Source organism: Daktulosphaira vitifoliae, unplaced genomic scaffold, assembly GCF_025091365.1.
Source record: "Daktulosphaira vitifoliae isolate Bord-2020 unplaced genomic scaffold, ASM2509136v1 Scaffold_3, whole genome shotgun sequence".
Lineage (NCBI taxonomy): Eukaryota > Metazoa > Arthropoda > Insecta > Hemiptera > Phylloxeridae > Daktulosphaira > Daktulosphaira vitifoliae.
The window spans coordinates 42114421-42139845 of record NW_026099574.1 but is presented as its reverse complement, the minus strand read 5'-3'; the positions used below and the strand labels follow the sequence as shown (position 1 = coordinate 42139845).

At 27.0% G+C, this 25425-nt stretch overlaps 2 protein-coding genes across 4 annotated transcripts; both read left to right on the top strand.

The window, feature by feature from the left end:
- The first annotated feature begins 546 nt into the window (after positions 1-546).
- On the top strand, positions 547-5977 carry LOC126903216 (NADP-dependent malic enzyme-like). Of its 2 annotated transcripts, none has more exons than XM_050681287.1 (9): positions 547-980; positions 1045-1366; positions 1423-1604; positions 3717-3897; positions 3959-4270; positions 4378-4746; positions 5047-5217; positions 5306-5429; positions 5521-5977. In XM_050681287.1, exons 1-9 carry the CDS (start codon positions 955-957, stop codon positions 5694-5696), a joined length of 1863 nt encoding a protein of 620 aa, XP_050537244.1. In that variant the 5' UTR covers positions 547-954; the 3' UTR covers positions 5697-5977. The 2 variants fall into 2 exon arrangements, with proteins under 2 accessions (XP_050537244.1, XP_050537243.1); XM_050681286.1 differs by having other exon boundaries at positions 548-980; positions 1039-1366; positions 5521-5975.
- Positions 5978-6594: 617 nt separating this feature from the next.
- LOC126903217 (NADP-dependent malic enzyme-like) lies at positions 6595-22849 on the top strand. Of its 2 annotated transcripts, XM_050681288.1 has the most exons (10): positions 6595-6927; positions 13942-14100; positions 14170-14351; positions 19846-20026; positions 20085-20213; positions 20720-20902; positions 21623-21991; positions 22068-22238; positions 22307-22553; positions 22629-22848. In XM_050681288.1, exons 1-9 carry the CDS (start codon positions 6820-6822, stop codon positions 22547-22549), a joined length of 1725 nt encoding a protein of 574 aa, XP_050537245.1. In that variant the 5' UTR covers positions 6595-6819; the 3' UTR covers positions 22550-22553; positions 22629-22848. The 2 variants fall into 2 exon arrangements, with proteins under 2 accessions (XP_050537245.1, XP_050537246.1); XM_050681289.1 differs by lacking the exon at positions 6595-6927 and having other exon boundaries at positions 13961-14108; positions 22629-22849.
- The last annotated feature ends 2576 nt before the right edge of the window (positions 22850-25425 follow it).

Sequence of the window (25425 nt, the reverse complement as noted above, 5' to 3'; positions counted from 1 at the left end):
GTTATTTAATTTGTGCATTACTTTTTGTGTCTACGTCGGGGTACTACCGACGTACGACAATTTAATTGCTATAATAAATATCTATTCATATATTATACTTCAAAATTAGGATATAAATAAGGAAGTAAGAGTTCGTGTAGTTTTTTTAATAATCTATCAATTTCATAAAATTAAACACTATGTACAGATTTGCATCAGCGCTTTTCTTATGATAGTTATTTTAATCACTATGAGATATAATATATACTTGTCCCAACTAAGCCATGTCCATACTGTGCAATCGTTTTTTTTGGAGTGAAAATTCTCTACAGAGGGTCCAAAAAAAAGATAGGTATTACGGTCGACCGTGACGGACTGACTCTATTGTTTTATATTGTCAAAATTTTATTATTCGATGAAGGTATAAGTACAGATCACATAAAAAATGTATTTTATTTTGTTTTATCTTATCTGTGGTACAAGTGTACAATCAATGATCAGAACAGCTGATATTATGAAATTTTGCAAAAAAAATTCTAATTAATGGTTATTTAATATTCTATCAAAGAGATAATGAAAAGATAATTTTAAGTCTTAGTAATGAACCATCAAAGAATGTTTATTGAATATCAGATAAAACAAAAAAATTAAACGTAAAATCACTAATGTGAACTAAAGTGATTTACTAATGAACTGTTCATCTCTTGCACGCCTATTGTGAAATTTCGTAGCCGCCTGTGTCAATATCAATAATATTACCATAGCTTGCGCAAGCTTAAAGATAAAGTAATAATTGATAAGCCGGCTAGCAAATAGCATTTCATACTGTGATAATATCAGGTACTTTGTAGTCCACTTAAATATCTTTAAGTAATACATAGTAAGTACTTATTATCATTGGCCGACAAGGCTACAAAATTTCATCAACTAAATTCAGTAATCTTGTTTTAAAATTGGCCATCTATAATTGAAAAAATGAATGTGTTACCTAAAACAATAAGGTAAATTTATTTTAAAATAAAATATGAGTAATTATAAAATTTATTAAAATATTTTAAGCTACAGCTCAAAATTAGTTTCAAGAAACTTAGCATTATTTTGTGCTAGCACTGACCGTTCATCATGTCGTGGATTTCATTTTTCATTCCCATCACATACCCCTGGAGATATCATATGTCCGTCTTTAGTTCAAGGAATTGATTACATTAGAGATCCTCGTTTAAATAAAGGTCTTGCATTTACTTTAGAAGAAAGACAAGCACTTGGAATTCATGGTTTAATGCCACCAAAATTTAAAACTCAAGAAGAACAAATTGAAGTATGTCGATTTAGTGTTATGAAATATCAAGAAGATTTAAATAAATTTTTATACTTGACTGAATTGCAAGTAAGTTATTTTTAAATAATTTTATACAATTATTAATTTTTATAATTTTATTTTAGGACAGAAATGAAAGACTTTTCTTTAGATTACTTTCTGAAAATATTCATATGCTATTACCAATTGTATATACTCCTACAGTTGGATTAGCATGTCAGAAATTCGGCCTTATATTTCGTCGTCCAAGAGGATTATTTATTACTATAAATGACAAAGGCCATATTTATGATTTGTTAAAAAACTGGTAAAATTTAGTATTAACGGTTTTATGGTGTATACACTATTATTTCATTTAACTTTCATGTTTTTGTAAAATATGACAATTTTTAATTAAAAAAAATTAGTAACCCATTACTTAATNTTTTAATTAAAAAAAATTAGTAACCCATTACTTAATCTTTTTAACACAATTATTTCATGAATTTTTAATTAATGAATGGGTGTGGCAATTTACCATAATTTTAACTCTAGGGAATTGAAAAAAAATTTGATTGCTTCTATTCTAACTCTATAACATTCTTATTGTCTTGAATAAAAAACGACTAAAAAAACATATAATATGAGATTTAAATAGGTTAGTGGCTAGGGTTACTGTTCTAGTACCCGTTTGTTAGTAAAAGTTCAATTTAGTTAATTTTGATCTTAAATAAAAATATTTTTATTATTATTATTATAAAATGTATTATATATAAATTATAGTTTAATATAAACTTTGAATTTATAACTGTTTAAGTAAAAATGCTATGCACTAAATCTTGATTAAATTTTTATTACTAGTGGTACAATTAATCATATAATAATAACCATATGCTTATATTAAAAACTATTAACTCTTAAAAATATTTCTTAAAAACTTGACTGACTTTTAATGAAATGAAAAATTTTTTTAAATTTTTATCTGGGTGTGTGATATAGTTTTTAATATTAAGTTTGAATTATTTAATCTGATTTATGATTTAAATAACTTTAAACCCCAGAGTGATTGAACTGATTTAATGTTTCTGATTAATTAGAAGATTACAATACATTTTCTGCTATTCAAAAAAATCTATAATGTCATTTTTAAGTTAAAATTTTATTTTATTTTTCCAGAAATATTATTTGTATGGTAAATACACACAAATATAGACATTTTAAAAGAAATGCTTTACATGTAAGTTTTTCTGAAACGTTCAAATTTAATTCATTATATTTGAAGTCATTCAATCTGAATTGTCTCTGTGTCATTTTAATTAAATTTGCATTTGTATATAGTATATATACTTTATTATAGATAAACATTTTGTTATTGAAATTACGTCATATCTTCAAATCTTTTAAGTAATTTAACAAAATTTAATTTTCTGGTTAATAAGTTTTAAAAATTGTAATTAGAAGCATTGCATTTATCTATTTTTATTGAAAAATATTTTAATTAATTATTTTTCCATGTCAAGCATTTTTGTAGTTTTCATTTAAAAATATTGAAAACATCTTACCTAGCGCAGAAAGATATATATCTGAGAAAATAAAAAAAAAATTGAGTATATTTTTAAAATTTGTCTGTGTAATATATGTGTTATGATATATTTTTCCAAAATTATAAAAAGTTACCCAAAAGAGTGAATTAAAATATAAAAGTCACCACTTCTTTTAATCTATCAATTTAATTATGTTGAGTGTACTTTAAGATATAGTTTTGTGAGAACCTTTTTGGTGCTTCATTAATATAATAAATTCATTTGTTATCGAGGATCAAGTATTAAATGAATGTACCAAAATTGAGATTTGTCGATTAATATTCTACTTTAACCAATTTATAAAATATATTTTCATGTGAAAATGGTGTACAATTAATTATATTTAAAAGCTTATTATTTTTTTTAAAGAAATGAAGTTTTTTCTTTATCTTGAATGAAAATCTAGTTTTTTTCACTTGTAAAGTCAGAAATTGGTTGACACGCTCTTTAATTTTAAACCCTTGATATTATTGAAATATTTATTAACCAAAAAATTGTCTGGTTCATTATTTAACACCCCTTATATATAGATTAAGTATTTATTCCATAAGTTACTTTATTTTACATTAAAAGTTTATTCATCACTAAAAAATTTTATCCGTGGTTTAAATTCCTGATGAAAAAATTATATAAGAAACTAAACTTAAAAAAAAAAATGAATTTTGGTAGTATTTTATAAATATTATTAAAATAAATGAATCTTTACTATTTTTAAAAAATAACCCTTTAAGAATTCTTTTAATACGTCTAAATTTTTATATTATATTTAATTGAATTAATAAGGCTTAAAAAAAAAAAAGTTTTTCTATTGTATAGTGTATGGACTATTTATTATGCATGGTTTTTTTTGGGATTAGGCCAGAACCTAACGTTCGTGCTATTGTTGTTACTGATGGTGAACGAATACTTGGTCTTGGGGATCTCGGAGCTTGTGGTATGGGTATTCCGGTTGGTAAACTTTCACTTTATACTGCATTGGCAGGTATAAAACCTCATCAATGTTTACCTATAACATTAGATGTTGGAACAAACAACGAAGTTAGCATTGTTTTGAAAATATACCTTATATTTTTTAATTAATAATATATTTTTATCATAGCAACTTCTAGAAGATCCATTATACATTGGTCTTCGACAAAAGCGTATCTCAGGACCATTATATGATGAATTTATTAAGGAATTTATGGAAGCGTTGGTGAAGCGCTATGGTCAAAATGTATTGATACAATTTGAAGATTTTGGAAATCATAATGCATTTAGATTTTTGGATATGTTTCGTAATAAATATTGTACATTTAATGATGACATTCAAGGAACAGCTGCAGTGGCAGTTGGGGGTCTCCTTACTGCACGCCGATTAACAAAAAAGAAGATATCAGAGTCAACATTTTTATTTTTAGGAGCAGGTGAAGTAAGTTTATTATAGGAGTTTTAGATTCAATTTTAAATATTTCCACTTAAAATAACATTGTTAAATTCAACCAAGCTTGATAAACAACATATATATTTTTATACAAGGCTGCGATTGGAATTGCTAATTTAACTGTGAGAGCTATGTTGACTGAAGGTATTTCATTAGAGGAAGCTCGTAGTAAAATATGGATGATGGATATTGATGGCTTATTGGTGAAGGATCGTCCAGAAGGAAATTTACAAGGAGATAAAGCATTTTATGCAAAAGATCATAAAGTTATGAAGAATCTTATAGATGTTATAAAAGAAATCAAACCTACTACATTAATAGGAGCTGCAGCTGCTGCTGGAGCATTTAACAAGGAAGTACTAGAACATGTTGCTTCATATTGTGATAAACCAATAATTTTTGCTCTTAGTAATCCAACTGCAAAAGCAGAATGTACTGCTGAACAGGCTTACACTCATACTCAAGTAAGAACATAATTATACTCAAATAAAATATTTTATACCTAAGATCATATAATAAAACTAGTTTTTTGTAATTTTAGATACTTTTGCAAGTTATTAATTGTTTGATCATTAAATATTAGTTTTACATGAATTATTAACAATAATTTTACGATTACTATTAACTATTGATTTACTAAGATTAAATATGTTAATTTACATTTATATTATTTAATCACCATATTTAATAAAAATTATTTTTTTATTATAATATTTAAATATTAGTTGACTTAACATATATTTGATTTGATGTTAAAATAATAGGGTCGTTGTATTTTTGCAAGTGGTTCACCTTTTCCACCTGTTACAATTAATGGACGCACAATAACTCCTGGCCAAGGAAATAATGCATATATATTCCCTGGTGTAGCTCTTGGTGTTATAAGTACTGGTATTCATCATATTATTGAAGATTTATTTTTAATTGCATCACAGGTATGAAAAAATCAAACTGATTTTTTATTTTTAAAAAATATTAAGTTAAAATCACACCTAGTGATTATTTAAAAAATATACTTACTAGGAATTGGCAAATTTTGTTACTGAGGAAGATTTAGAAAAAGGTAGCATTTATCCACCATTAAATTTAATTAAAGAGTGTTCTTTGCAAATAGCAATGAAAATAGCTGAGTATGCTTATGAAAAAGGTAAAAAAATTATTCATTTATTAATTTTAATGTTATGTCTTTGATTACAAAATTGTATTGTAAAATATTTCACCTAAATATGATTTATTAGGTATTGCATCTCATTATCCTGAACCAAAAGATAAGAGAAAGTTTATTGAATCTCAGATGTATGATTACAATTACGATAATCCATTACCTCCAAAATATAGCTGGCCAGAAGAGACAGAACCCATCAAATCAAAATCACTTCATGACCTTTCTGGTGACCATTTAAAAAAACATTAAAATGGTAAACTATAGAGTAATTATCAATATTAATAAGTATTATAAAACTTGAAAATTTTTTAAATTTTACTTTAACAGTATTTTTAACTTCTAGTCTAAAATGATACCTATTTTGTTTTAACGCTTTTTGACTCCTACAATAAATATAATATTAGTGTATTTGTTACCACATAGTTTATGATTCTTTATAATTTAAAAAGTAATAATGTAACCACTTTTGATATTTTAAAATTATTTTAAATTAATAAATATCATTCTTTATAGAGTGTAAATTAGCAATGATTACAATAATAGGTTTAATTAAAATAACTTGATGATTTAATGATTTAATTGACTAATATATTATATAATAATAAAATAATTAAATGTTAAATTTGTATCAAAGTTTTATTTAAAATGCACCAAGTATAAAGTTTGTGTAGTATTATGCAAATGCAATAAATACGTTTATAATCTTTATCAATTAATAAAAATAATTATTTAAAATTTATTAAATAATATATTTTATTTTTAAATTATTTACTATCATATTATTATCCAGACTCCAAATTTATAGTGAATACTGAAGATGACACAGTTTTTTGTTTCATTGTGTAATTAAATTTTATACGATGGAGTGATTACTGTAATAAAGGAAAAAATATTATATTTCAGTTAGGGATAATTCCCTCTTAACAATTAATAATACATAACAGTAAATAAAGTTACAGCTAAGCTTTCAGTGACGTCACTGTAATGATTTTCTACGCGCACGCGTTTCTATGGGACAGGTCACATGTACTTGTTATTACTTCTATATATTGTTGTGGGAGGCTATAAACAACAGCTATATAGTGTGCGGGTGTGGTGGGGACTGAAAACTAAGCGGGTAGGAGAACGCCGGTAAGGTGATATTTTCCCTTCACCGGTGACTATCGCCACTTGACGTGACGAATTCATTCAACTTTCGGCTGTCAGTTAGAAAACATACGAGTTTTTTTGAATAGACTAGACATTCAACGGTCGTCGTTCATTTCTACTGGCGTAAATACGCTCCGCCCTGTCACAATTCGACAAATATTTTTTTTAATTCACCACGCTGGGTGTTTCAATATCAAAGGGATTTCAGTCATCATCGCGAAAAATGACATCGTTTGACAGATTAGGACAATTTCCACATGGGTCGTCGGTGCCAATATCTCCAGCCATGGTCAGTGGATTGGATCATCTCAGAGACGGTCGATTAAATAAAGTATGTAATTCCTAAAAATCAACTTTTAATAAGATAATGTTTAACGCGGTTTATGGAAATTATTTAAATATTGATTTTAAAGAATATAAAATTAATAAATGTAATAGTTTCTTTTTGAGTTATAATTTATGTTAGCACACTTAAATTTAAATTAGCAGATTTTTAGTACAGTGCTAAGTTATCTAATAACTAATGACCATTATAAAGATGTATTAAGTATACAGCATTTCTATAAACACATATTATAAACTTGTAATGATAACTCTTTTACAAATATTTCAAGAACTGTTAAAATAACTTACGAATTTGATCATCATTTTAAATTTTAAGATAACTTTTTATTGTTTAACAGATCTTTTTATTTCTAAGATCTTTTTAGTTTTTTTTTAAAGTTGGAAATATTGTTAATAATAGTTTTTGTAGCAAAAGTATAGTTTTTGTTAATTTATAATACTTAAATCTACAAAATTATTTTTATTTTAGTAATTTCAAAATAATTTAATTGCTATACACAAAAATAAAAAGATTAATTAAGTGATCACTCAAATCTTCTTGCGCATACTAGAATAATTTTTATAATATAAAAATAAATAAAATTGTTCTTCCTATAAAAATAAACTTAGTGAAATATATTAAAATAATTTTAAGTATTTTAATTAGTATAAAGTCGCGATATGATTAATGATTGGGATAAGTAATTTTGACTTTTCTCGATTGTTAATATAGGAAATTTTATTTAAAAATAAATGATAACTTTAAACCTTAGTTTATTTACTTAACTTGAAAATCACGATAATCCAGTGATTAGAAATAACTCTGGGTAGCTTTTAATAAAAACCTGTTCTGAACGCTACATTAATATTTATTTGCATTATGTAGTATTAACACAAAACTATTAAACTATTTTTAATGATTCCATTAAATAATTAAAAAAGTTATTTAACTAAGATCAAATTAAGTATATTCAAATATCTGATATGAAGAATTTTTATTTGTTAACAATTATAGCAAGAACTTTATTTTACATTAAGTTGTCTCTGAGAAGTTAACTTTTCAATAAATAATAATTTTTATTTATTTTATCATGTTATAGTAATAGAATAGAAAACATATTACTTTTATAAATTCTCAATATATTTTTATTTCATAAAAAGTTATAAAGTACATTAATTGTATATGCAATTGTTGCTCTTAATTTTCTAAAAGTTGTTGAGATTTTGAAGGTGAATTAAACGACCTTATCAACTTTCGGCAATTAGTTTTGACTTTTAACACACAAAAATAAGAACATGTTGAGCATTGATCAATAAATATTTTATATTATATTTAAATGAGTTTAAGAGTCTGAAAAATATACATTTTAAAAAGCGAATATATTATTATACAATTCTGAACAACCAGATATTTTTTAAGTATTATTCTTAATAAAATTTTAATTATATAATTATTTATAATTTTATATACTAAAAATTTGTACAAACCTTTAGAATATAAAATTGAAATATTAACAATGCGATAGGTTAGGCTTAGTCAATGACAGATATAAGAGTAATTGAAAACAATTAACATTACGGTAGGGTTATCAGTAGTAAATTAAATTTTTTATAAACTGTATTCGTAATGCTTCAGAGAAACAAAATTAAGATACATATTAGTGTACGTGTTTGCCCTTGAAACCATAACGTACTTGTGACTTTGACTAAGAAATTTAATCTTATCAAAGTTCACCAGAAAATTTTTACTTTTTCAGCTCACCTAACCGTGACGGTCATTCGTGATGTACCAGAATCATTAAAATTATGCACATAAAAATATTTTAAGATGATGTGACTTTTAATGATAGACATTAAAGTTGCTATAATAGACTTGATCTACACATTTTGATATCAAAATAAATATAATTATATGATTTTCAGAAATGAACGTCAATCTTTAAATGTTTTCTTATATACATCTATAACAAAGTATTCAGACTAATAATTATAAAAATTGTTTCTTACAATTATAATTATTTCGTTTTATGATAAAATTAATATAATTAGATAACACCTATGGATTGTTATTTTGTTTTAAAAAATATTTTTCGTAGCTATATTTTGAATTTCCCTTCTTGATGATAAAAAAGATAAACAACCTTGTTGTTCTAGTTATTAAATTTTTAATTGTGATCCATAATCACAATGAATGATTTTCTAATAAGCTTTTGATGTTAGTCATCAAATAATGAATGATTTCCTGGTGAAAGTGTACCTGAATTTAACAACCATGCAATACTGCTTTAATAGATCAAGGTTGTTATTTAATATAAAAATTATGGTATGCATTCATTCTTTTAAGGTTCATGAAATCGTGATGAAAAAATTTAGATCCTATTATGATATTAGTTAAGGTTAAGTTAAATCTTATTCATTAACGCGGAATAAAAATATATCAAGGCTTATAGTAAAAAAGATAGAACTTAAATCAAATTGATGTTGAAATCGTAAAATTTCTTTTATTAGGGATAGGAACTGAGAAATCATTTTCGGTTTTTATCATTATTTCCTGCCTCTGCTTAATGATATAATTTATTTTTAATCAACAAATTATCTCTGCTAAAACTACTGGTATATTTTGTCACATAATCATGAATTTTGTTTGTCAATATCAAACATATATTTTAGATATACAATTTTCCATTCGTAATTGAAAAATGACGTAACACTTAATGTAGTTGTGTAAAAACTAATGAGTGTTATTTAAACTTAACGAATAATATTCTACTCGAATGATTTGACAGGCAGTTATTAGATTTTTAACGTAAAACTAAATAAAAAAATAATTTAATGACAACTCTGGAAAAAATAAAGTAAGAATGATAAGATAACTTACATTCTTTCGCTATAATTAATTATATCTAATAAATTTCATAAGTTTTGTGATGACAGATTTTTTATTTTCAATAATAAATTGTTAAATAGTTGTAGAAACTATAGATTGAAAAAAATTAATATTCAAAATTTTTAAAAACTGTTAAATTAGATCGATATTTTTTATCTATAGTTTTTAAAACTTTTACTTTCAGCTTATATAACGATAATTTAAATCAATAACAACTAATACGGGTGCACAAAAACTGTTTATAGTGTAACAAATAGTCGAAGGAAATATGAAAGTATAACCTTACATGGGGGGCCGTTTTTAATGTTTGTAGTAGTTAAACCACAAGTTGGCCCATACACTCATAACACAATTCGAACTTATGTGCATAATGTTTATTTGCAGTACAATGCTAAATCCAAGCCTACAAACTAATTTGAATATAAATTTATACTTATGTGTTAATAATAATAAAATAAGTAGAAAGACGCAATATTTTATTACACTCGTGACTTTGCATAATTATTTAAAAAAATAAAAAAAAAATCATCATAGTATTTTCATGTACTTTATTTTGTATAAAATATTTAAATAATATAATATCGATAAATTACATAAAATATATTTTTACTTATTATCAATAAAATATTGTGAGTTCAACTCGGTTCTCTTAAAAGGTTTTAGATTTCAAACAACAACTTCATTTAGCCTTATAACTTACATGTTGACTAGATCTTACAGTTACTCAGTGACTACTTGTTTAACCACGTCATGCCAATACCAATTACATAAGATAATTGTTTTAGCACAGATTCACTATAATGGATATTAATATTGTCGGAAACTTTAATTCTTTGGGTACTATAATAATCAGTTAGCTCATATAACGTACTGATAAATGATTACATAAAATGATAAAATCGGTAGGAATGTATTGTGTGACCCTATAATTAATTTATGTAATAGGTATATTTTTTATTAAATAAAAAAATGATTTGAGAATCATTATCTTAAGTCAGTTACACTCAATTTATTTTTATTAGTTTTTCGCTAGTTATTATTAAAAAACTTATGAGTACTTTAATGAGCTTATCTAAATATAAAACATAAATAAGACATAAATTATATAATTGCAAAAATAAACAATGACCAGTAATATCTATATTACATATTCGGTATTTAGCTATAAAAAGTCTTGGTTTTATACAGAACGGTATACAGTACACAAGTACTGAATTGTGAACTTTCGATAAATTATCAAAATTTAATTTAAGCATTTTTCAACTTTTATGAAAATTAAAATATAAAATAAAGTTCTATGGTTAATCTTAAATATACACACATACATTATGAAAAAATTATAGTTTTAAATAAAAATAGAAGTTTTATGATATAATATATGTATATTTTATTCAAATTTACTCTAATTTTACTGACACCAATATCATTGTGCTTAATTTAAAAATATAAAAATTATATCTTGTTGAAACTCGATAATTTAAGAATGCACAATTATCGATTAACGGAATCAATTAATTTCAACAATTTCGATTTGTATTGATGATCTTCGAATTTGTTGAAGAAATTTTTAAAATTGTTTATTAAAACAAAAACCTAAATAATTATGAGCTATGATCAAATTGTTTATCTTTACAATTTAAATGTATAAAAACACACAGAGGCATGTACGGACGGTGGTTTTGTTCTTATCAAAGGATTTTTGTATCGCAAAAAAAAAGTTCATTTTAAAATCTCATTTTTTTATTTTTTTTAATTATGAAAATTCAGTACATACAGACATATTTATAATAAATATTATATATTGATAATATGTTATGCATAAGTTTTTATTAGATATAGCCGGCTTTATTACAATATTCATAGCGACTTTCATCAATTGCCTCCTTACATCCGTAGTCATTCTTTCTCTGTATAGATATACATGTTCAGCTAAAAACTCGGGATACTAAAAATATTGATTCGTAAGGAGCTTTGCCCTCACACAAATCTATTTTTGTATCACATAATAGACTTAAATTGCATTGTACTACAATAAGTAATATTTTTCCAGTGTAACTCTAAACTTTTTAAGCAACAATTTAAATAACTATGATTTATTTATAGTTTAGTTATAACAAACTTGGTACTTGTACCTTGTTAATTTGCCTTTCTATAAAAGTGTACTATTTTAAAAATCTGAATTTCAAACTTTTAATAAATTTTATTAGATATTGTTATAAGGTACTTTATCTGGTTAAATTAAATATAGTTTGAAAATTTGGACAGGCTTTATACAATGTCTAAAATATATATATATTTTTAAAAGTGATCATTGAAAAACAACCTCTTTTTATTAAACGCCGTACTTATAACAAATATCCAAGATGACCTATCCTGGTGCCGTTGAAAATATATTATAAAATTTTATTTTAAATAATAATTGTTTTGAAATTATTTATAAAAACCTATAAATCAATACAATATTAAAAACTTTAAATTATTTCTTTAAGAATTTTTAGATAACATTATTATTAGTATCAAAATGAATAAAAATTAAAAATTTATTAACTGATACGATACATAAATACTCTATTTAATATCGAGTTACCAAACAATAACATTTTAGTTTAAAGAATGCTCTAGGTCATTAATTCTGTATAGTATAATGAATAAAACTAGTGTAAGGTCATTTAATATAATTACAATGTTTTTATATTTCCGATACATAACAAAAGCAAAACTAGTTTCTATAAATTATAAAACCATTATGGTTCTTTGATGCAATGGAACACTTCTCCGATTATTATACACCGATCATTGTTTACTTAACTTAAAATACAGAGTGTTCAGTAAGTAAGGAAACAGATCAATTGTTACAAACAATGACAAAAATAAGAGCCCGTTTCCTTATTTACTGAACACTCTATATATTGTTGTTTCTGTTTTAGTTTATTATACCCATAGACATAATCGAAGTTTATAAACATTTATGAATTTTAACATGTTAAGTATTCTAACAACAATACAAGAAGTACACGGTATTTTTGTTTTCAACGACGTTTATAGTTAATTAGGTAGTCGGTATTAAGACGTGCAACGGGATCAAAGGTCAGTGTCTCTAGCAAGCAAGGGCGTTACAAAGGCAAATATTTAAAAATATGAACTTATAAATTAATATATTTAATTTTACGTGATGTATAATAATAATCGAGTTTTCACTCAACTAAGATCTTAAATTTATAAAAATATTGTTTAGATTTTAATCAATAATATTTATATCTAAAAATTAGCACTCAATCAAAGACAATTTTTTATATTATTTTTAATTAAACCATACTAAATTTAATAATTTTCTCTAATTATATATATTAAGTAAATGAAGAGGTATTTCAGGAGTAACCATTGGTTTTATTCTTTTAAATTAATTTTAATTTGAATCTTCTATGTAACTAATACGCGGTTATTAATTTGAATATTACTATATTGCTCAATTTGGGATGTAATAGGGATTAAGGGAGACGAAGTATTAATAGTTTGATATAGTGGTTAAATTTAACATATAGTTAAAGATGGGATACCCTGCAGGCTACGTTGTAAGAAGCCTTGTTGTCAAATTTTTGACATCCTTGCAGCCTCTTGTGTAGCTAAAGAGATCTACATAAATCTTTTTCCGCGGACCTCAAAAAAGGTAGCTTGCTGCTATGACAAATATCTTGCTAGAGTTTCAAATAATAGCATTTTTATTTATGGACATATTTAGATACTATTTTATAAGATAAACTCATTTTTATCTAAACACGTTTATTAACATTTTTATGCTAAAAAAACATTACAGCGGAGACTCAGTAAAGTGAGGACAAGACATATTTGAACCAAATCTGACAGGGATTAATAAAATAGCGCCATTTCAATCTTGAAAGAGGGAAGCAATTATAATTTTTAACAAATACCATAAAAATATTTTTATTTTTATTTAAAGGTGGCTAAACCAACGCACCAAAGTATTTTAAGATGGGCTAGGCTCACTGAGGCACTCTGTCATTAAGTGACTGTTGAAGCTTTTAGCATTTCTAAAACTCGCGATCATGTTATTTTAATTTGGTTAAACAAATAATTATAGGATAATTTATTCAAAGAAAATTTTCATTTATACAGGGATTAGCATTCACAATAGAGGAAAGGCAGTCCTTAGGAATTCTTGGGCTATTACCACCATGTGTCAAAACTCAAGATGAACAAGTTGAACAAGCTTTAGCAAATATTGCACGTTATTCAGACGATTTAAACAAATATATTTATTTAATGGGTTTACAAGTAAGCATGTACGGTAAATGGTCAATAGTACCGCGTTTATACGTTAATCTTTTACTTCTTGTTAAATAGGAAAGAAATGAAAAGCTTTTCTATAGATTAATGGCTGAAAATGTTGAAGCTTTTATGCCTTTAGTATATACCCCTACCGTTGGATTAGCTTGTCAAAAATATGGTCTAATTTTTCAAAAACCTAGAGGACTGTTTATATCAATCCATGATGCCGGTCACGTTTATGACGTACTCAAAAACTGGTACTTATTATATTTTCCTTCATTCAATGAAATAGAGGATCATAAAAATTTCGCGTTAGATAATATCGTATTTTATGGAATTACATGTTTATTTTTAAAAATAAAGGCAATATAAATAGTTATAATGAAAATTAACTTAAAATAACTTTTTAATAAATTCAAGTACTCTATACAATTAAAAGAAAACAATCACGAAATTGTCTTAGGTCAAAAAGCAATAGTATTTTGAATTTAGACAGTTTCGATATTTATTTACTATAATAAAATATATCAAACAATTTTAAGAAATTGCAATTTATTAATTTAGTTGACTATTCTATTCACTTTAAGCGCTCTAACATTTAGATTGAATGTGTCCATTTTTATAATCTAAAATATGTGAAAAAAAGACTTTTCCTACCTGCAAATATAACCTAACTCATCTAATTAATAGATGAAAATGTTTGAACTGAGAGAAGTGAAAAAAAAACCCAGCACGGGGGGGTCGCGGCACAGTGGTGACGTGGTATAGTTGGATCAAGTATAATGATATTCGACAGTGATTAAAATCACTATCAAAAAAAAACGCTTCGATGCAAATCTTTAGATAGTGTTTAATTTTAAAAAATTGGTGGATTATTCCAAAAGCTTCATAAACTGCTAGTTCCTTATTAATATCCTGATTAAGATAAAGTATGTCGAATGAAAAAAGGTATATTAAAAAATAGTATTTCCCATAAAAAAATTATATTGATCAATACACTTTTCAATAAGTTATAGCATTATTAAGTTAAAAATGTAAAAAATAAAATTGAGAATTTTCACACAATAATAGCATTTGGTAGCCATTTTCACCGTGAAGACAAAATAAAGTCCGAAATTTTTTTTTTACATAATAAAGTAGATTACATTAGCTTTAATTTAAGATTTATATAAAAGTGTCAGACTTTCCGGAACACTTTCAAAATTTAAGTTGAAAAAGTCAATTTTATTGTGAAAAAGTTGTCATTTTGAATCCCCCCCCTGTAGGCAGGTAAAAAGTCAGATTTATAAAAAAAATATACCAAATGATAGGTAAAGATATCATGCATTTACAAAAAAAAAGAATTATATTGATCCATACATCTTTCAAAAAGTTATAGCATTATAAAATTCTTCTTCTTCTTCTTCTTCAGCTTTAAACAGTCCTTAAAGTCCTNTTCTTCTTCTTCAGCTTTTACAGTCCTTGAAGGACTTTCGCTGCCTCTACTACATTCCTCCACCTATTTCTATCAACGCTGTCTGCTATCGTCACTTCCTGGTTGCATTTGTTAAGGTCATCATTGACCCTGTCTATCCAGCGCTGTCTTGGGCGGCCCCTAGGTCTTTTCCCATTTATTTTTCCCTCTAGTGCTTTCTTTAAAATTCCATTTGACCTCCATACATGCCCTGCCCACTCAATTCGTTTGCTCATGAGGAAAGCGTTAATACCAGGTTTTCGATAAATTTGTTGTATTTCTCTATTAGTTCTTCTTCTGCACACTTCATTTTCTAAAATAGGTCCATATATCCTTCTGAGTACTTTTCTTTCAAAACAAGCCATTTTTTCCTCATCTCCTTTAGTTGTTGACCATGTTTCACACGCATATGTTAACACTGGCCGTAGGAAGCTTGAGTATAGTCGTTCCTTTGATCGTCTAGAAAGAAGTTTTGATTTGAATAATTTTTCTAAAGCATAGTAACCCTTGTTAGCGGCAGATATCCTTATTTTAATTTCGTTGTGCATATTATTTTGTTGGCTTATGTTTACCCCAAGATATTTAAAATCACTCACTTGTTGAAAAGTATAGTTTTCAACTACTAGGTGAGAGTTGTCCCTTGTTCCTCTCGTCATGACTAAATATTTTGGTTTTCCCTGGTTTACTTCCAGGCCCATTGGCTTTGCTGCTCTAATTAAATAATTTGTTCTTGTCGCTACTTCTTGTAGGGTATTTCCTATAATAACTATGTCGTCTGCATAGGCAAGGAGCGTATTTTTGAACAGAATCTCCATGCCTTGACTCATTGGCATTGATCTGACCACCTTTTCAAGCGCCAAATTAAAAAGGACTGGTGATAGTGCATCACCCTGTTTAAGGCCAGTTTTAACTTCAAAGCTCTCCGATAAACCGTTGCCAAACTTTACCTTGCACAAGGTATGTTTGTAGCATTCTCTTATCAGATGGATAAGTTTTTTTGGGATTCCAAATTCCTCTAGTACCATCCACAGTTTCTCTCGATTAATACTGTCGTATGCCTGTCTGAAATCTATAAAACACATGTGGATATCCTTTCCAAATTCATAAAATTTTTCCATTATTTGCCTTATAGTGAATATATGGTCAGAGGTGGACTTTCCTCTTATAAATCCAGTTTGATAGTCTCCAATTATATCTTTGGAATATACTTCCAACCTTCGTAGTATCGCCATAGAATTTTGTAGCAGGAGTCTAATAGTGTGATGATTCCCCTATAATTACCTGTGTCCATGGGATCACCCTTCTTGAAAATGGGACAAATGATGGCTGTTTTCCAATCTTCAGGTATACGATTGGTATTCCATATTTCTTTTAAAAGTCCATGTATTTTATTTACAAGTTGTTTAGTACCGATCTTTAATAACTCAGAATTAATATTATCCTCTCCGGGGGCTTTGTTGTTTTTTAAAATCCCGATAAGATCCTCGACTTCTTTATGACTTGGTTCCTCAAGGAGAGGTTGTGCCGTATGATACATCACGCATTCATCTTCATTCGTATCATCGTGGTCAATGTTTAAAATATTCTCAAAGTGCTTTTGAAACTTTTGGATGATACCCTCTTCATTCGTAATCAAATATCCATCGTGGTCCTTGACAATACGGGTTTGAGCTTTAAAACCTTCCTTTATTGATCTACATTTTTTAAAGAATAATCTTGGGTTGAGCCTATGTACTTCTATTTTTTGGATAAGTTCTTTTTCCGCTGCTCTTTTTTCCTGTCTCAATATTTTATTTGCTATTTTTTTGGTTTTAATAAATTCTTCTGTATTATTAGGAGATGGGTCTTGTATCATTTTTATTCTTGCTTCTGCGCGTTTTCCTATGGCTTCTCTGCACCGATCATTATACCATGAGTTTTTAACATGGGATGTGTTTTCTTTTTTAAATATTTCAGATGATTTGTTAATTGAGTTTTTAACTATGTTCCATCTTTCATCAATGTTTTGTACTGCATTATGAGATTTTTCCATAAGTTCGTTATCTAGATTCTGTCGGTATGTTTTGGCTCTTTCGTGATCTTTAATTTTCTCTATTTCCAGGCGTGTTTTACTATTTAATTTTTTCTGATTCCAACTATTAGCCAGTTTGATTTTAAAAGATGCTATGACAAGGTAATGGTCTGTGTCTCCATCTGCCCCTCTATAGCTTCTTACTTGTCTAACACTAGTTCTATATCTTTTATCTATAAGTATATGGTCAATTTGGCTTTTAGTTTTTCCGTCTGGAGACACCCAGGTTTGTTTGTAAATTTCTTTCCGTTGGAATTGGGTGCTACTTATTACTAATCCTTTGGTTGAGGCGAAGCTTATTAATCTCAATCCATTATCATTGCTTTCAATGTACATACTTTCCTTTCCTATAGTATATCTAAACACATGTTCTCGTCCAACTTGGGCATTTTGATCCCCAACTACAATTCTTACGCAGTTTCTAGGTATTAAGTCGAATACCCTTTCTAGGTTGTCATAAAAGGAGTCTTTATAATCATTGTCTGCCGTTTCTGTTGGTGCATAACAGTTGATTATTGCTATGTTAAAAGGCTTCCCATCAATTATTAGATAGCATAATCGATCATTTACTGCTTCGAATTTCTTTACTACTTTTATTAAAGACTCTTTCACTATAAAACCAACTCCGTACTCGTGTCTTCCATTATCGTTTCCACTATAAAAAACTGTCATGTTATTTGATTTAAGATGTCCCGAACCTGACCATCTTACTTCTTGGAGGGCTACTAAATCTACATTATATTCTTTAATTATACCAGTAATGCATTTTAGGACCCCTGGCTTATACAGGGATCTTATCCCAAATCGAAATATTCCAGATTTTCCTGTTCCAGTTCCAATTCTATTTCCCAAATTATCTGTTGTATTCCGAGGCTTAGTAGTGATAGGTTTCTTAACACTGTTTTTTTTTACTGGGGTGAGTTGTTAGCCCACCGCCAAACCCCCAAACTGGAGGACCAAAACTGAGACAACCAATTAAGGTAATCTCAGGGCTCGGGGCCCCGGGTTCGCCAAACCCGTAGTGCTAATTGCTTAGCACACCCCTGAGGGGATTATAAAATTAAAAATATAAAAAAGAATTTTTTTACAAAAATCGTATTTTTTTTATTAAGTTTAATGTCTGTTTTCACCATGAAGATAAAATAAAGTCCGAAATTTTTTATTACCATTATAAAGTATATTACATTAGCTTTAATTTAAGATATATATAAAAGTGCCAGACCTTCCAAAACACTTTCAAAAGTTAAGTTGAAAAAGTCAATTTTTTGTGAAAAAGTTGTCATTTTAAGTCCCCCCTTGTGGGCAGGTAAAAAGTCAGATTTATAAAAAAAATATACCAAATGATAGGTAAAGACATGAAAAATCTATAAAAATAAAAATTATATTGATATGTTCATTTTTAAAAAAGTTACGGCAGTTTTTAGTAAAAAAAATTTCGAAAATTTCGAAAATTAGCGATTTTTAAATTTGTAATTTTTTTGGAGGTTTCCCCCATTTACGGGGAACGAGGGAAATTTTTTCAATTTTTAAGGGTAATGTCTTCGACTAGATACGATTTATGATCTTTTGACGTATCGTTGAAAGAAATCGGTTCGGTGAGAGTTGAGAAAAAGGGGTAACAGACACAAAAAAAAAAAAAAAAAACACATTTTAGTAAAACCAATACCTTCTCAGCTTCGCATCGAAGCTAAAATAATTCTTATTAAGAAGATCTAAGCTATAATAAATTGTATTATTGTGGGCTTAATTATAGTTCAACTAAGAACGTTCAGTGCACATTTTCCAGGAAATATCAATTAAGTATATTTGAAGAACCATCTATCTAACTATCTTGAATTTATGTGTAAAGATGGTTACTATTATTGTTTTAATATATATTTAGTTAAATTATTTTAATTTTAATGTAGGTGATATCTGACAGTGATTAAAATCACTATCATAAAAAACAATAAATAAGTAACGGATATTTTAAGTAGTGTAAAGTTAAATAAGAAACAGAAAATTATATATAATTTTGAGAAAAATAGTAGTCATTATGCCATAGCAAGTAGAATTATAAAAGTTGAATCATTGGATTATTGCAATAATTAATTTCGAACTTAAAAAGTTACATATTAGACTAGTGTTATTAGGTATAGTTCTTTTGTCCTTCCAATATATGCTATATGATATTTTTATAAATTTAATTTAAAATGTCTTTCACTTACACTACATTTTTATATTTTAGGCCTGAACAAGATGTTCGAGCTATAGTTGTAACTGATGGCGAACGTATTCTTGGTCTTGGTGATCTTGGGGTAAATGGAATGGGCATCCCAGTTGGAAAATTAGCTTTGTATACAGCACTCGCTGGTATCAAACCACACCAATGTCTGCCCGTAACTCTAGATTGTGGCACCAATACTCAAGTGAGCGTTCTTTACCTTACCTTTATGTGTCAAAATGTCATGAGTTTGTTTTCCATAGACTCTTTTGAATGATCCTCATTACATTGGCAGTAAACAGAAACGCGTAACAGGCAAAGATTATGATGATTTTATTGATGAATTTATGCAAGCTGCTGTGAAACGTTATGGTCAAAATTGTCTTATTCAAGTAAATTTATACATTTTAATCAATTATTATGTCTGAATATTATTAAAATATATTATTATAGTCAAGATTTATATGTATTTATAAATTTTTTTTGTCCAAATTTATTGGTAGAACAGTTGTGAATTTTTGCGGGGAGGGGGGAGTCTGAATGGTCTGAACTCCCCAGACAACAATATTTTTATATTATTTAATATGTGATGTAACACTCTGATACATATTCCAAGTATATTTAATTCTTTAGGACCTCTCTCCTTCAGAAAAATGTTGGAAATCCGCCACTGTGGTGGAATATACAGTAGTATAAAAATTAATTTGTTTTAGGGAAAATTAAACTCCCCCAACACTAAATCCCAGTTAGAACACATTACTAAGCTTTCAAGCCTATAAATAAAAATTTTGTACTGACTGTAAATGATGTGTTTGGAATAACTTCATAAAAGTTATAAGTACATATAAATTTGAACTTAATATATAATGTAAAATTTATACTTCAAATACTTATATAGTTTGAAGATTTTGCGAATTCCAATGCTTTCCGTTTCTTAGACAAATATCGTAAAAGTTATTGTACGTTCAACGATGATATTCAGGGTACAGCATCGGTGGCATTGGCTGGGCTATTTGCGTCATTGAGAATAACAAGAACTCGATTATCCGATAATGTGATATTATTTCAAGGCGCTGGTGAGGTAAATTAAATATTTTAATAATAAACAGAACGCTATCATTTTAGTTTCAATGCGTAGCTGAATGATATGTTATGTATCGAAAATTTTTTTTTGTTTAATAATATCTTGTTTTTAACTTTGTTAAAACTTTTGTTGGCCGATCCCAAGCAGTTGGGATAAGGCGAGGAAAAATAAGATATCTTGTTTTTAACTTTAATGAGTTTTTGAAAATTCTCTAATTAAGTAATGTTAAGTGGAGGCATAAAAATCATATCAAATTTTTTTGATTTTTAATTTTTGATAATGTCCAAAAAACTTATCTTTTTTAAACATATATTAATTTATAGCTAATACATTGTAATTTAAGGTAAAAAAAGTCATCTGAAATATTAATTTGTAGGAGTTATGAGCCACTAAAGCAGGAAAAAATACATTTTCGGTAAAATTAATCGATTTTGAATTTTTTTTTGAGAAGTAACGGAATACTCGCTATATTCTAAATTATTTCGAATTAAAGCTTGTTAAAAAAAAAAAACGTTACAATGACTTTGTTCTCTATTAATAATCGGGCTCCTAATTCAAAAATCGTATAATTTTAAAAAATATGATAATTTCTATTTAAATTTGTTTCAAATATGTATGGAAGCATTTTACGACAGTAATTAAAGATTTTATTTACTGTCAAAAAAATCAATAATGACATTAAATAAACAACATTTTTACTTTAAAAATTATTTATAGGCTGCACTTGGAATTGCTGAATTGTGTGTAATGGCTATGCTTAAAGAAGGTACGACATTGGAAGAAGCTCGTTCTAAAATCTGGCTTTTTGACTCTAAAGGTTTAGTTGTTAAAGACCGACCAGAAGGCGGTGTAACTGGTCATAAAATTGAATATGCTAAAAACGTATCACCAATAAAAGTATTATCTGAAGCAATCAGGAAAGTAAAACCTACAGTACTCATTGGTGCTGCTGCCATTGGGGGAGTATTCAATAAAGAAATTATTCAAGAAATTTCTTCTTATAATTCTCACCCAGTAATTTTCGCTCTAAGTAACCCAACTAGCAAAGCTGAATGCACAGCAGAACAAGCTTACACATATTCTAATGTAAGTATAAAACACCAAACATATTTTTACAGTACACTAAAAAATTAGTGTTTTTATTTTTTGAATTTTTAAATAGGGAAAAGCCGTTTTTGCTAGTGGTTCACCTTTCAATCCTGTAACTTACAAATCCAAAACATATTATCCTGGTCAAGGTAATAATTCATACATTTTCCCAGGTGTAGCACTAGGAGTAATTTGTGCTGGAGTAAGAACAATTACAGATGAAGTTTTTATAATTGCTGCTCAAGTAAATTAAATTTGTATAAGCTATTTTTTAGTTAAAGGCATTTTAGTAATTTCTAATTAAATTTTTAGACATTAGCTGCTCTAGTAACTGAAGAAGACTTAGACAATGGCAGTTTATATCCTCCACTTCAATCAATTAAGGAATGTTCTTTGAAAATTGCTGTAAAAGTAATGGAATACGCTTATGCAACCGGTGTTGCTAGTACTTATCCAGAACCAGAAGATAAAATCGAATTCATCAAATCACAGCTATATAATTATAATTACAGCTCATCTATACCACCAATTTACTCTTACCCATCTCATTTATAATTAGGTAAAATATAACTTACTTGTAAGTAATTTTTATGTATTATTCATAAAATTAATTTTGTAAATACTTATTGTTTAGCTTTGTTTAAACTCTTATACAGCTCTGAACATACAAAAATATAATTTCAATATTCACAACAGTATATAATTCGTTTTATTTTAGCGGTTAAAAATATTTGTATTGCGTTAATTATTATATGCATTTAAAATGTCTCATTATTTTGTTATAATTTTATTTTTAATTGATGAGGGTGAAAAATAATTTTAATTAACTAGCCTGAAATTAATCTAATAAATGTTTGGTTTTTTGTTTATAGATTGTGATTTATACTTATGTTAAGAATTGTTGACAATAGTATGTACTTATATTATTTAATTATTTTCGTTTTTAAATGTATACTTTGTTAAATAAAAAAATCTAATCTAATAATTGAACTATTTTTTTATAAGCCACAGATGCATAAAAATTTTTTCTTATTGATAAGTAGCCAAATACAAAGAGCATCTCTTTAACATAAACGTGCTTTATCATGTTTAATTTATAAAGTAAAAGTTTTTATATTAACGACTCTATATTCAAATCTGAAGTAATGAAAAACTTTAGTTATATTTCTTATATAACTTTTTCTATTTATCTACAACATATTAAAATTATTAATTAAAAATCAGGTTCAAATTAAACCCCTGATCAGAAATTTAGGTGACTACCTACAATGATCATTTTACTCATATTTACTAAAACTATCAACAAAATGTTGATAAAAAATGTCAGTACTTTATATAAAAATAGTCATTTTAAAGTTATGGTTTCCAATGCCGCCTTATATTAATTCAATCATCCTATGTCGACCTGGTTTATGTTTGTATTCTCGGCATCTAAAGTTATGTGTTATATTAAGTTGGTTTAAGGACTTATAGCTTATGAGCCTCCATTGAAATATATCCTAGGGTTTTTGACGATTGCCGGATAATAAAGTGCCCAATACAGCAATAGAGTTTAAAATAAAGTAAATTCAGGTATTTAAATTATTACATCAATAACTAATGAAGAATTCATCTAGATATTAAAATTATGTATTTAAAAAATATCTAGATTAAAATGAAATTTAACAACACACCAGCGCACAATGGACCAACAGGTTTGAGTGCATGGGCATTATGTCCACCTCGATAATAACTAACAACACACCAGTGGACGATCTAGGTGAAACTAGAACAGATCTGACTAGGCCATGACCTGACATAATATTTAAAATCCTTTCTTCTTCTTTCAGCATTTCAAAGGCCATTGAGGCTCATTACTGCAACACAGATTTCCTCCATTTGTCTCTATCCTGTGCCTCTGTTTCCAATTTCTTCTAAAATCTTTTTTATTTTATCAATCCATCTTTGTTTTGGTCTGCCTAGTGGTCTTTTCCCACAGGGATTCCAATTTAATATCGCTGCTTTCATTAGGCTATTTGACCTTCATATGTAGCCAGCCCATGCGATTCTTCTATAACGTAATACTGGTACTATATCCGGTTCTTTATACAGTTGTTGTAATTCTATGTTGCTTCTACTTTCTTATTGTTGTGTGATATTATATCTTTTTGGCCTATATATTCTTCTTAATATTAGAAATTTCAAATTAACATTTAAAATCCTTTACGGAAAATAATTGTAAAACTTGATTAGGCGGTTTTTCTATAAGAATAATATCACAAAATTGTTAAACATGAATTATGATAGTGTAATAAATTTATAAGAACCAAATAATAACTATAATAATAATAAGGAAAAAATCCTAAAAAATAATAAAATACGTTAAGAATTTCTTACTGATTTAAAACACAATAGATTTACAATTGTATTTCAAATTGATCTCATGTAAATGATTATTATGACCACCCATAAGTGATCTTGTAAAAATCATTGAATGGTAGTAATCAAACATTTTTAATGCGCTCTAACTATATTTATTCGATTATTTTTAATAAAAAAATCCTCATAATATTCTTATCTAACGGTAGACTAAGATCTTTTAGTTTTACTAAATCATAATAAAAAAAAAACCCAGCACAGTGTGGACGTGGCATAGTTGAATCCAGTATAGATTTAATCCGACAATGATTTAAGTCAATATCATACATAACGCTTTGATTCAAATCTGTAGATAGAGTATAATTAAAAAAAATGATGGATTATTCCAAAAGCAACATGATCTCTTATTTTCTTATTTATATCCTGGTTACAAGTTTTATATTTTATAAGTGTAATATATGTATAAATATTTATTATAGCAATTAAATATAGTATGAAATTAATATTTAATAATTTAATATTGTAATTTTTACGGAGAATTTATAAAAAATTATAAAATAGTTATTATTTTTATGGCAAACGTATATAAAAATTGAAGTTCTTGATGCAATACTTAAAAAAAAAAATTGTTTGTTATTTATAAATGAATTTACTGGTCTACAAGGAATTTTTATCCGAGACAAAAATATACTTTTCTAAACCCATTTTTGCACCTATTTCAAATCGGCAATAAGACTTTCGTATATAGCCTAAACAATAAAAAAATCTTTCTAATTAATATAATAAAAAAAACGGTAGCACAGTGGGGTCGCGGCATAGTGGAGACATTGCATAGTAGGGTCCAGTATAGATTTAATCTGACAGTGATTCAAATCACTATCATAAGAAACGCTTCGATGCAAATCTGTAGATAGTGTTTAATTTTAAAAAATTGATGGATAATTGCAAAAGCAATATCAACTTCTATTAAAATAAAATACAAAACCCATAATTATCATACAAAAATAGTATATTTTTCAATATGGTAGCCATTTGCGTATAGAAGATAGATCGTCGGGACAAATTTTTTTTTT

What these genes read in the sequence shown, in the direction of transcription:
- LOC126903216 (XM_050681286.1), top strand. Translation starts at nt 955, where the DNA reads ATGAATGTGTTACCTAAAACAATAAG. An exon ending in GTGTTACCTAAAACAATAAG is followed by an intron (nt 981 to 1,038) that starts GTAAATTTATTT and finishes AAATATTTTAAG; the next exon opens with CTACAGCTCAAAATTAGTTT. An exon ending in TGAGTATGCTTATGAAAAAG is followed by an intron (nt 5,430 to 5,520) that starts GTAAAAAAATTA and finishes ATGATTTATTAG; the next exon opens with GTATTGCATCTCATTATCCT.
- LOC126903217 (XM_050681288.1), top strand. Translation starts at nt 6,820, where the DNA reads ATGACATCGTTTGACAGATTAGGACAATTTCCACATGGGTCGTCGGTG. An exon ending in AAGCTTACACATATTCTAAT is followed by an intron (nt 21,992 to 22,067) that starts GTAAGTATAAAA and finishes ATTTTTAAATAG; the next exon opens with GGAAAAGCCGTTTTTGCTAG. An exon ending in TTTTTATAATTGCTGCTCAA is followed by an intron (nt 22,239 to 22,306) that starts GTAAATTAAATT and finishes TTAAATTTTTAG; the next exon opens with ACATTAGCTGCTCTAGTAAC.